Source organism: Plectropomus leopardus, chromosome 2, assembly GCF_008729295.1.
Source record: "Plectropomus leopardus isolate mb chromosome 2, YSFRI_Pleo_2.0, whole genome shotgun sequence".
Taxonomy (NCBI): Eukaryota; Metazoa; Chordata; class Actinopteri; order Perciformes; family Serranidae; genus Plectropomus; species Plectropomus leopardus.
In genome coordinates this window covers 31,683,511-31,697,079 of record NC_056464.1, presented here as the reverse complement: position 1 = coordinate 31,697,079, position 13,569 = coordinate 31,683,511, and the positions used below count along the sequence as shown (strand labels likewise).

The 13,569-nt window shown below is 38.1% G+C and overlaps 1 protein-coding gene across 1 annotated transcript in view; it reads left to right on the top strand.

The window, feature by feature from the left end:
* Positions 1 to 13,569, top strand: part of LOC121949544 (metabotropic glutamate receptor 4-like) — a 237,373-nt gene that overhangs the window by 136,800 nt on the left and 87,004 nt on the right. The window contains exon 6 of the mRNA XM_042495264.1: positions 8,661 to 8,861. Coding sequence (XP_042351198.1) covers positions 8,661 to 8,861 — 201 coding nt within the window. The remainder of the gene's footprint in view (positions 1 to 8,660; positions 8,862 to 13,569) is intronic.

Sequence of the window (13,569 nt, the reverse complement as noted above, 5' to 3'; positions counted from 1 at the left end):
TCTGCTGTATATGTATCAGCTGTATCAATATTGTATGATCAGACCCCAGTTGCTCAGTGACAGGCATACTCCCTTAATAAAATCAGTACATCAGTAAATATAAACACTGTTGATTTCTTCCCCTGGAGCTGACGTGAAAACTGTTTCAGCTGCTGTCAGTCAGCCTTGTGAAGGCAATGTGGCCGGCCGCTGTCCTCTCAGCTCACCAGGAGCTGCTGCTGACAGATGGCTGCTTCTGTGCTGTATGTCAGGAGCAGAGCTGCCCTTACCACTACTCCATGACGCTTCGGGTTGAGTCTGTCAGCCAATCAGAGGCTGTGTTCCTACATGTTGACCAGTCAGAGGCTGTGTTTCGGACTAACTTACTTATTGAGAGGCTGTGTTTTTGACTTGTTGACCAATCCGGAGGCTATGTTTCAGATTGTGTGGCAGCTTTGATCCCAAACGAACATGTGATCGGTGCAGGCTTCACAAGGAAGAGTAGTTGAATTAATGTTTTCTTGTACTTTTTGTAGTCTTTGTGTATGTAATTCTTAATTTCAATACTTGAAAAGACAAAGGAATTAATTCTTCTTTCAGTCATTTAGGATGAGCTAGTTGTACAGTTGGGTGGGCCAAGAATAAAACGCTGCATCTACCTATTTTGAACGGAATATAGAATAGAATATCTTTATTGTCATTGTACAGGTTAATATAACAAAATTCAATTGCACTGCCTGATTGAGGTTGATTGCTGGTTTATCTAATGTTTCACACATTTCCATCATCAGTGAAAGTAAAGATTTACATTTACAAAAAGTAGAACAGAAATGTAATGAAATTATTCTTGACAGATCATGACAACTGGTTCAACCATTTTGCATGTAATGACTGTCATGACTGGAGTGTTACTTTTCAAAAGAGAACCAGTGAAATACATTTTGATCAACATACATAAAGACGTAGTAAATGATGTAAAAAAACAGTAAACAATTGCACAACATCATTTGCATGATTGGCCAAAATGCCTGTACTTTGTTCAAAAGAACGAAAAGTTGCTTTTATGATGGAAAACAATGGAGTCATTTGTCACAGAGCAGGTAACAGGCAACACTACTTAGTAGGATAAATTGGTTGTCATTTTTTGTCTTTTTAGGGGTCTTTAATAAAACTCTAAAATATCACCTTTAAAATGAACATGGCCTACTTGCACATGTGAGGCTGTTGGCTAGATTTATATTTTATCTGCAGCTTTGCAAACAAGCAGGATGAGAGGCCTCAAAAAATACGACCACATAAAATGAAATACAGAAGAATGAAAATGAAACTGCAAATAGGGAGAAAGAACGTATCTGCTACGCTGTAGAATAAAGTTATTATGAGACACACAGCGCCTAAATCTTGAGCAGTCAACCACATAATTGACTGAAGTGATCACTAATGCTGTACAACATGAAAAACTCAGTCAAAGTTGATGTAAAATAAATGATTCAGCAGTGATTGCATACTTTGATTCACTCTGTGTGCTCTTAAAATGTACTTTACATAATTCACTCTTACATAAACCCTCACTGCAGGGGTTAATTTCATGACATGGTGAACACTCTCACTATATCAGGAGTGATTGCGGTAGGTACCTGTATAATTCAGTCAGTAGCTCTCATGTGACCACCCTCTCATTGCAGACATCTTAGTGTTAAACTTCTCTATCCACTCTGCTTCATGAGGAGAGAGAGTCTCGCAGCATTTGTTTGAGGTTAAAGTGTGACACTCGTGGTGCCTCTCCACCGGTGGAGAGCTTTGCAGAGTCTTGCAGGCAGCTCTGAGAGAACCACATGGGGCATGCTGCAGAATTATCAGTGTCCTGAGAGGGTTATACGGCTCAGCGTGATCAAAGGATAAGGAGGGAATGAGTGACTGGAAAAAAAAAGGGAGACTTGTCTTTTATATGTGAATGAAAGAGATGTAAAAGTGATATTGATTAATGTGGGAAGGAGCGGGAAGGTAGAGCAGGGACACATCTCATAGGCTTCTTATATCTGCTGCATATTAATGACGTGGGAGCAGCAGGAAACACAGCAATGCAGATAAACCAAGCGTGTGCTTTGCTTTGTCATCCAAGCATCTATTTTTTAAACCGCTTATCCTGTTCAGGGTTGCAGGAGGCTGGAGCCTTTCCCAGCATGCATTATGGTTAGAGGTGGTGGGGGATTTTCTTTTGTATGATGAAAATAAATAGAACATAGAACAGGGTTGAGTGATTTGAGGAAAATATCTAATTGTTTTTGGCTATTTCCTAGAAGCAGCGCTTACCAGTGTAGATCTGAAAGAAATTTATTTCTCAAGTATCAAAGAAAAGAATTGTTCTTCATTTTTGGCCAGCACCACTATTACAAATTCACTCAACTCAACAACTAAGTGCTGTGTTTACATGACGCCACCACCTGTATCTCCTTTATATGTCAATAAAAGCTCACTTGTTTTGAACAGTGTCAAGACAGAGTTTCTATAGAGTGGTTGTCTTAATTTGGGAAGCCGTTCTTGGCCGAGTTAAAATAGTTCTGACACCGGAAAGCAGAGAACATACAGATAAAATAGAAACATTTTTCTCGTTTGACCACCTCGATGAATCAGTGTTTATTAGTACAGCTGACAACATTTTCTGGCTACAGATGTCTTTACAGCTGATTAAGATCAACACTTGGCATCTTAACTGAGTAAACTTACCAAAACTGGGGTCAGCAGTTTTCTGGAAAAGGCAAAAAAAAAAGAAGAAAGAAATTTGAAAATGCATCCTTCTCCTGCAGCTCTCTCCTCTTTGTCGTAAGCCCCAGGGTTTCCCAAAAACTCATTAATTTGTGGCGGTCCGCCATGACTATAACATAAGCTGCCACTTTTGATTTTCCAGTTTTGAAGTTGGAGCTTTAGTTAGGAGCGCTGTGAGATTATATAAACTATTCGGTGTTTTGTTGTACCACACTCTCGTGACGCAGAGTGTACTCTGTGCACAGATGAAGCACAATGCCAAATGCAGTAAAGGTGAAACTTAAGTCGTGATTGTGCTGGGTCTTAAATATTGCATTCCCTGGGGCAACCTCCAGCTCATCTAGTAGAGTGTGTGCCACACGTGCTGAGGCCTTTGCAGCAGCACAGGTTTGATTCCAGCCTGTAGCCCTTTGCTGTTTCACTCCCCCTCTCTGTCTCCCCAATTTCCTATCAATCTTTTCCTATCTAACTCCTGCTGAGGAAAAAAAGATCTCATAAAGAGTTCCACCTGAGTTACAAAAATGTTCTTAGTTAATGATACAAAGAACACACACATGAAATAACGTAACAGAAAGTTTGCTGCCAACACAAACCCCACTGCCGGGTGTCACAGTGGGCTGTGTCTAACCTGTGCAATGGCAGCAACAGAAAGTCTGCTAATACGGCGGGGACATCAGTGGATCAGACCACTGGTGCCTCGGTTTGTTGAATTCAAGTTACTGTCACTTACTTAAGGTCTGTGCCTGTGAACGTTTTTTGAGAGGACATACTGTGATTTTAGGCTCTAGCTTACATTAACTAAATAAATGTGAACTTGAGGCTGCTGTCATGAGCCTTTGACTGCAGTTAGCTGAATGCTTAACTATAAGCAACATTTTCTCACCCTTCCAAAAAGCTGATAGTGATATGTGTTTCATTTCATTTACTGTCAGACTCTCTTTCAGACTCTCTTTCAGACTCTCTTTCAGACTCTTTTCGATAAATCTGCTATACTATTTGGGGTTTAGTGCAGGCAGTTGCTGCCAAAGCAGGAATAGCCAATAGGAACGCCTTCTCTCTGAAATGAACTTTGATTTACCAGAGTCTCCTGTCACAGGCTAGATTAGAGGCCAACAAAAAGAAACATGAAAGTACAGAAGTCTAGTTTTCTCTCAGTCCATTTTAATTACTATGTGCTAAAGGCTTATTTTGAGATTTTTATCCACTGATTTAAAAATAAATAAATAAAATCCTACCAATAGGAGCTCTAAAACATGGATGTTGTAATTTATCAATAAAATTTCAGCTCTTGCATCTGGAAAATTGAACTTAAATTGCAATTTGAAATAAAAACAATTAGTCTTTTACTTATCAATTAATCAGCTGGTCAATTACAGTGGATTTTTCGTTTTTCTATTCATCAAGTAAAAAAAAATACTGATACTGACTAATTATGTCCTTTCAAATATGAATATCTATAGCGTTTCTCTTTTCTAAATCTTTTAAAATTCAATATCTTTGTGTTGTAGTTGTTAAAAAAAAACCCTGATTTTTGACTCTAGGAAATTGTGATTGGATTTTTTTTCACATTTTTATATGTGTGTTTTATAGCCTAAAAGGATATCTGTTAAATCAAAAACATATTTTACAGGTTAATCAATAATAAAATAATTAACTCCAGCTCTAAAATGATATAAATAGCTGCTTTAGCTGTAAATTCAGAAGATTTAAAGTCAAATTCTAAGATGAACCAAATAATGAAAGAAGAGCTGCACATACTGTGCCAGTGTCAGATTAATTTAAGAGGCAGCCCAACTGTTTTGGCAGGAAAAGACTGAATGGCCTGTGGCCAATCGCAAGCTAAAAAAAATGGTCAAAGGTCTAAGCCCACACACACTGTCACAAAATGTCTTGTGTGTCACCTCAGAGTGGAAGACACCCACACTTTGCTTCTGCTTTGCTTAATCTGAATGGATTTCTCTGAGAGCAAAACGCCAGCCTCGAAAATGTGTGTGAGAGAGCCAAAATGCCGATGAGGAGGGAGCTAGAGAGAGAGAGTCACAGGGAAAAAGGGAAATGGTCTTATGGAGAAGAGACAATACAAAGTTAGTGTGGGTGGCCTGCCAAGCCTGCAAGAGAAATATCACTCTCACACTCAGTCTGGCTCGCAGGATTCCCCATGGCATAAGCGTGTCGGCCAAACTGTGACAATCTCTGTCCAATCAAGGCCCTGTGGCCCTTAATTACTGAGCCGTAACCTCCAACAATAATTCATGCATTTCAAAAGCTCATGAGATAATCGGGGGCATTAAAATGCCTCTGGTCTGCAGCGAGGAGCTGGAGATGTAGTAAATGAAAGATGGCTAACAGAAAGAGACCTTTGCTGATTTGAGGGCGAGCACTCTTTCAGATTGAAGAGGCTACAGAAAATTGCTTGCACCTTAAGAGGACAGATGTTGCATGAAAAATGACTGTCTGTCACAAAATGTTTGGTTATGCAACGCTGGTGTCCACATGTCCAAAACATTAACTGAGGCTATAGCAGAGATTTGTACGTCAACTCGGGCCGCTGCACTGACAGTGAATAGAAAACCTTGTGCTCTTTACATGTAAGCAAGTTAAAACTAGTTCAAAGCTTTGAGCCGAAAATGTGACTGAATTTCCACAGAATCTTTCAATATATCATAATATTTAATTAGATCAGTTAACATCTCACCACAGGTAGGTTATTAATAAGGGTAATTATCATAATTATACACCGGCAGGTACAAGGTTGAACATGTATTTACAGTAGATGTTTCCTGGTGTCACCTTATTCCAACATGAAATGTGATTCATTCCTTAACAACGTGAATTTAATCTAGGTTTTTTACGCTTGACTTTGTATTATGCTGCATGTCTGTGACATTATACTTTTCCAAAATGTCTCTATTATGGAGGTGTAGTCCAAACTAGTTAATAGATAGGCAAGTCTAATTTTAGGGGTCCCTACATCATATTGCTCTGAAGCTTGTTATTTAATTTTACAACTTAAAGGTTTAGATTTAGTGGCATCTAGAGGTGAACTACTGGGGCTGATGCAAAAACCGGAAAGGCCCTTTATAGAGTCAATATTTGGATTGTCCTTTTCGTGCAACTGTAGAATGACATGGCAGACTCTGTGAAAGAGGACCCACTCTGTATGTAGACATAAACAGCTCATTGTAAGGTAACAAAAACACACTGATTTTAGTCACAGTTAACTACATACTAATAAAAAAATAGATATATATATTATAATCCATTTCTGCTAATAGATGGACCTAATTCTCTGCACTGAACCTTTAAAGTGCTTATATGTCAGAAGTATTTCATGGTAGATATATTTCCCTTTTAGAGTAGGAAAATCTTCTGCAGCGACCGTTAGCATAACTCATAGACGTGCGTACCAGGCTGTAAACATGTTTATTTCTGCCGTAAAGTTGGCCATTGTAACATGGGGGTCTCTGGGGATTTACTCAGTTTTGGAGTCGGCCTTAACTGGCCATTCAGTGTAGTGCAGTGTATGGCTCATCTGCACCGGATTCATTTTTACCCTCGGAGGCTGCAGCTTGGTCATGACTCCCAAACTACGAAACTTAAACCTTGTGAAAAACGTACATCCATTTATTTTATTATTTTGTCGTTTACTGATAAAGCTCACATCCTTTTGTGTTTTGAAAAAGTTTTCGCAATTCCCCCCAATGAAAAAAAGAGAACCTGTATTTTTTTCATGACGTGCATTTGTCAGTTTGCATTCTTACTCATACTTTTGCTAAATGTGCCTTATAGTATATACAACATTTGTCCTAGAAGGAGATCTTTCCATTGCCTTTGGAAATGCCAACAAAATAAAAATTTCTTGAAAAATATAATACATAGCGACATTTTTTCTGGGTTGCCTGTCTGTGCTCAGGCATCTATCCTCGGACTTCCTCCTTCTGAAATATAAGACTGTCAGGTGCAAATACAAACATAATCATGTCATGCTCACTTTTGAACTTTTCTAAATACTGTTTTGCAGCCTCCTGGAGAAACACTGAGTCATTGTTTTCTTTTTTTATCAAAAAGGGGGAAATAACAGCGCTTTTATAAAAATTAGGAGACAATTTATTAAATATCTTTAAAGTCAATCACCAAGATGTCTGCTGACCATTTGAAAAAAAAAAGTTGTAATGCATAAAGATAACTGCAGGTTTTTGTTTGATTTCATCTGTATCTTTATTTGGGCTTTTATTTGTACATTTGTTGTGTTATTTTTTGAAAAAAACAATAAATATAATTTTCAAAAATAATTAAAAGCTCTTTAGCTAAGAATACATTATCCGAACAAATTCAGCTTATTTCTAATGCCAAACAAAACTTTGAGCAATTTTGAACACCACTGGCTCAATCACGTTTTTGCTAAATGTGGTGGAAAAAACGGCTTCACACACCGTCAGGTAAATTTTCATCCACCAGTACAGCCAATGTGTCAAGATTTCTGCAGCACATCCCCCACCCTGTGCTTATTAACTTGCTAAGCTTAATTAATAATTCTATTTGGCATGTTTATAAATACATGCGGCTCTATCATTAGCTCATCCCTGGTAATTAGTCTACCGTTAATCTCAATTGAACACACCTGCTTTTTATAATCTCTTCTGCACATACAGCAGAGTTACACTGAGACGGCTTTCAGATTGGAGGCTCACGAGGAGAAAGGAGGAGTTGGGATTGGCATGTTGTATCTCCTCCTCAGACCGCACCTCCTCATAGCAATTAACAATCACAAAAAGCAATGGAACAACCTGGGCCAGGATTAATGAACTCCTATCACAAGTTATTACATTGAGCCTATGAGCGGATTATCCCTGTCCTGTGAATGGATGTCTCCATTTCCTGCCACTCTGATTCCTCACTGACTTAATTTACAGTCGGACACACAGCAAGTCTGGATTTGATCACAATAGAAGGTATATCTGTGTTTTTAAAGTTGCAAATGGAAAACGGCACACTGCATATAGGTAATAGTTAATGTATAAACATGTAGGTCCAAGACCTAATGTGTATAAAACCACTCAGAGGGAAATCCAGGTATTCTTGCTGGAGAGATGAGAAAGAGTTTTTTGTTTTTAACTGATGAGATTTCCCAGAGGAGAAAACCTTGCACTCCAGATATTGGAATTGATTTGCTCCTCTGCAGCGATCCAGATATTTACCTTCTAGCTAATTGCAAGAGGCAAGAACCATTCAGTGGAGAAAGAATAAGACTCACGGAGGAGCAATGCATTTTCTTCTGTGCCTTTTTGGACTGATGCCACACCCTCCATTTAAAAAGTTCAGTCCATTGCAAGTGCACACAATCATCCTGTCCGACCTGAGCTGCTCTCCAGCGTGGGCGTGACACGAGAGCAGAAGTGTCGAAAAGATACGTTTCAGTGACTGTTAGCAAACATGAGAAGTATCCTCAACTTATTCTATAATTGAGTTTCGTGATTGCTCTCTTCAGAAATCTTTTTTTGGTACTATTATGGATATTAGTTGTCCGGGACAAGCACTAAATAACGTGCTTCATCAACAGACTTCTTCAAATGAGGACCAGGGACCAACTCACAAGTGGATAATTCTTTAAGCTGGACCCGGTCATTGAAACCACTTCAGTCTTTAAGTGAACGTGTTTTTCTTGATTGCATGATGTGGCTGATAAAAGTACTGCTCATGTGTTTTAAATACACTCATCAAAATCCTTCTCAGGATTGTTGAACTAATACAAATGTGTGACTCAACCTCGCACTTGATACGGTTAACAATGAGCCAAATGAGCGTCCACATAAGATGCATTTTCCAAACTGCTTGTGACCAATTTGCAAAATCACAGACATACAGTACGATAATGCATGTGATGTGTCTAACTTACATCTGTGTGTGTCTTACAGATCAGGAGCGGATAGGAAAGGACTCAAACTATGAGCAGGAAGGAAAGGTGCAGTTTGTAATCGATGCGGTCTATGCGATGGCTCATGCCCTGCACAACATGCACCAGGAGCTCTGCCCGGGGAAGGTGGGCCTCTGCGCCAGAATGGATCCCATCAATGGAACTCATCTGCTCAAGCACATCCGCCGTCTCAACTTTGCAGGTCAGTCATTTTTATCAATTTTTGAGTATTGGATTATTGTAGCTCTGGAAGCACTGAACACTGTAGATTTACTCACCTCATAGCAGTGCCACAAGAAGCCATGCCTCAGGACCAAGTTAGAAATGTGGCATGGAATTTCACTGGTATGGGAACCATCATTTTAGGATGTCATATTGGATTTTGGGAAACAAAGATTGACATTTTTTACCATTTTTGGACATTTTATAGACCAAACAACTAAATGAGAAGTGAGCAACAAATTAGTCAACAGTGAAAATTATTGTTACTTGCAGCCCTACTTTGTACCAACCATCCAATCACAGTGGAGAGGAATCAAGTCAGATAACCAACCAGAAAGACCGACAGTCACATTTACATGGACAAGTGCTGAACAACAAGAGCAGTCAAGGAGAAATATGTGAATATACTGTTAGCTTTATATTATTATACATGTCATTTCACACAAAACCTCACAAACTCACTGGTACGAGTACTTAATGTTCAAGGATCATCAGGAATTAATACATTTTTTAAATGAAGTGAATTTAAAGGTTTTCAATAGACAAGTGTATGTTTAAAGGTCCAGTATGTAGGAATAAGAGGGATAAAACTGAACATAATATAATAAGCATGTTTTCTTTTGTGGATGATTATCTGAAAATAAGAATCACTGTGTTTTTGTTACCTCCGAGTTGTTTATATCTACATAGGGTGCAGGTCCTCATGTACCGACATCAATATGTTGCTTTGCCATGTTTCTACAGTAGCCCAGAATGGAAACAAAACACTGGCTCCATATTGGGCCATTCACGTTTTTGCATCAGCCGCTGCAGTTAGCAGCCTCTCTGCAATGACACCACCTGCTTAATTTGTTTTGGAGAGAAAGAAACTCCTGAATGTCTGGATCTTAAGATATCGTAAAAACAAGGTGAGCACACATGAGCAGGTGCTGGGCTGACAAACCATCTTCGGCATGCCAAACAACGTCGCAGAAACACTGATTTGTAACATGAAACAGATTTATTCAGTGTTTTTATACATTTAAATAACTTAGTCTGTTTGTTTCGGAGACCTGTGAGGATGATTTGGCTCCCACTAAAAACCTCAGTCTGGTCTGGATCAGAAATAAGGTGAGCACACGTTAAGTTCTCAGAGAGAAAAGATGAGCAGGGGGATCATCTCTGATGTGATGAAGAGCGTCAAAGAAACACTGATTTGTAATGTGAAACAGTTTATTCTGTGTTTTAGCCAGTTTTAATCAACTGGTCTGTTTGTTTTAAATAGGAGGGGACTTCTGCAGATAATTTGACTCTTGGTGAAAACCTGAACAATGAACACTGGAGAAATTCTAACCAGGAAAAGTTTAATCTGGTTGCTATCTGCAATCCTAGATGGCTCCATATCCCCCTAAATCAAACGCTGGACCTTAAAGTACATGGGATTTATTGTTTTGTTTTAGTTTGGATAAGGAGCACTGTGGAATTTTGCTAGTATGGGGATGGACTACTAAATTCAGGTATGGTGACATGCTTATAACCTCATGTATTTAATGTGCATTTCTTTACCAAGAAAAGCGCTTCTTGCACAACCAGATAGACATTTTATCCACATAGATGTCGTCAACGTCTCCTGGGTTACAAATCAGCAGCAACAGTTACTTTGTTCTGTTGTATGACCCATTTTCCATTTCAGCTATCAGTCAAGTTCACATTCATGACCAGCATATTAATAATTAACTGCTTTCACACAAAGAGCAGTGATCCAAAGTTTCGTTATATAGACACTGCCTTTTAAAAGCAGAGCAATTTAAGACAATTAAAATTCCTTCTCGGATACTTGAGTATGCAGTGTTTGTTCGGATAAATTATTCATTTGAACTCCTGCTCTTCAAGCTAATTTGTCATTCTAATATCTACTTGTTGCATTGGCAAAATGTCAATTGAATGTTTAATTCATATCTGAGAAGTGAAAGAAAATAATTTTTCTTCAAAAAAACTGAATGGGTGATTTTGAAAGCTTTCTCGTCACAAAAGATCAGTGACATTTTCTTGGTGAAAGAGTGTATGCGGCTGCATAAAGTGACTTGTGATGTCGTCTGGACTGCACTAATGCTGCCGGAGCCAATCACAACCCCTCAGTTTAATGTGTCATTTGCCTGCTGGACACATGAGCAAAAAATCTCACTTCTTGATCTTGTATCTGCTCTGTTTTTTTACATACCTCATTTTGTTTTCAGCAGATCAACTTGCATTTGAAGCTCCTAAGTTTATGTGTGAATGTATGAAAATGTGTAAAAGGGAAATCATAGTTGTATTGAACAAGCCCAGGCCTCAGATTTGTTCTGCAAGTCAATCAGTTTTGGTCATGTGCTTATTGATGTGGACAAAACAAGAGTTTTGTAGGCAGCAAAGGGGAATGTCATTGCTATATAGCTACCCAGCTTCATCCATTACAAAAAAACAAAACAGAAAAATTACCAACATTATCTTGATAGGTGTGGATGAGACTGACATCCATCAAATTACAGAAAAAATAATTCTTAAATTGATGTTTGTTCATCATCCTAAGAAACCTTAAATTTAATGTTCCTGATAACCTCTACTATAGCAGTACAGTAAACAACCTGGAGCTGTGTCTCAGGCTACGTTGTGTTGGGTCTTTGAATTTTAGGGATTTTGGCCCGGAAAGTTCTTGTAAACTTCATGAATTTGATGTTTAATAAGTTTTGGGAACCTTGATATACATAGTACATACATTTATTTGCAAATATCATCAGTATCCAAACAGCATTTCTCTGACTCTTTTTCAGCCAGTACTAACTTGAGTTGATCAATGTAAAGCCTTGAGTAAATTGGGTAGAGAATGTAAACAATCTCCTTTAGTAACAGCGACCATTGAGATGGCCTTAACCTTCATCTTCCCCAGCTGAGCTGCTCACAATCTGAGAACATGCGGGAGAGAAACGACTGATGGACTGCTGTTCACACCAGGCAGTGTGTTGGGTTCATGGTTGTCATGGTGTGTTGTGAAACAGCTTCTCTTTTTCCAGATAAAACTTCTTCGATTTCTGATTATCTGTCTAGATTCAGAGTGGTTTATAGAGTTGTCTGCAAAGATATGTGCAAGTTTTCCAAAGTTGTATTCCATCTTTATATATATATATAGATAGACAGAGTAGTTTGTTTGTTTGTTTTGTTTTTGTTTTTACCTGGCACTGATTCAAGAGTTGTAATCATAGCAACTTCTTTTCCTTCATTTTGGCTCTGATGTTTTATATACACTGCAAGGAACGTTTGGATTTTTAAGCCAAATTGAACAAAATATTGTAACAAAAGATGACGTAGAGCAAGCGTAAAATAAGTGATGATGGGTTAAACATTTCAAATAGTAAAAATACAGATATAACAAGAAGAAAAGGTAGAATTGAAATACACCACATATAATTGTATGCATTTCACAAATTAGATTTTTGACTCACCAGTCAGGGGGACTGGTAGATTAAAAAAAATCCATCTGCTTAGCATATCTCCAAACGGCCAAAATAAAGGTAGAAAGCAGCAGACTGGTGCCAGATTTTAATTTATTTTATTTTATTTTGTATGTGCATATTTTTATTGGCCAAAATGTATACATATTGGGTATATCTTCAGTATTTAATTATTTAGAAATGCTGCAGTACAATAAAGCTTCAAAAAATTAATCACAGAGGTACTTGTATAACTTTTAAACAAGAATATTAAAGAGTTTGCCATAAACAGCTTGATTTGATTTTTAAATAGAATTTTTAAAATCTGCCTAAAGAAACAAATGTAGTATTACTATGATTTTGGCATCTAATTAAAAATGCCATGAACCAACAAGAAAGAAATGGAGGATGTTTTTCAAAAAAAGGAAAATGAAAAAAAAATTAAATTGGCATTTTAAACAACCTCAGACCTTAAATGACCATAAGTATAGAAATCTCTGTCGCTGTGTGAGTGTCAAACTAGTCACGGGCACAGACAGTAGGCAGAGGCCAGAGGCAGCACGGAGATAAATAACACCAAAATGCTGCAGAGGCTCTCAGCTTAGTTTTTTATTAAATGACTGTTTTGGCTCAATTATTTACTCGCCAATTTAGCAGATTTGCTTCTGAGACTTACTTGCCAATCACAAAGTCTACTCGTATATGACGCTTGGCAGGCGTTAATTTCAGCCTCTGAGTGTATAGATCGGAACAGCAAACACAACAGCAATCAACATTTTTAAAATGTGATTGTTTGCACAATGAGCACTATTTTAAAGTGGTTTCAACAAGGGTTTTAGCCCATAAGCAGGGACATACAGCTCCAGTGCTGTAGATCCTTTTGAGCTGAATTTTGTTTCAGGCAAACCGTATTAATGTTAAAACACCATCTGACCAGAGGGGTTGCCTTAAGGTTACACCACACTCCATCTAATTGCATCAGCACACAGCAGTATATTGAACTTGTCCAGATACATAAAACAACCTAGCTGCTGAGACTGGACTTGCTGCAATGTGTATTATATTTTCAAAGACAATATTTATCTCTGTGTGGTGATATTAGTATGTTACACACCAGTAAACACACACAGCAGTCATCCCTTTTTTCTTACAAACAAATAGCAATCTCAAGAAATGCATGTAAAACTAGGTCATTTTTTTTGTTGTGATGAATCATTCTTGAGGCTGAGCCAGCAAGAATCT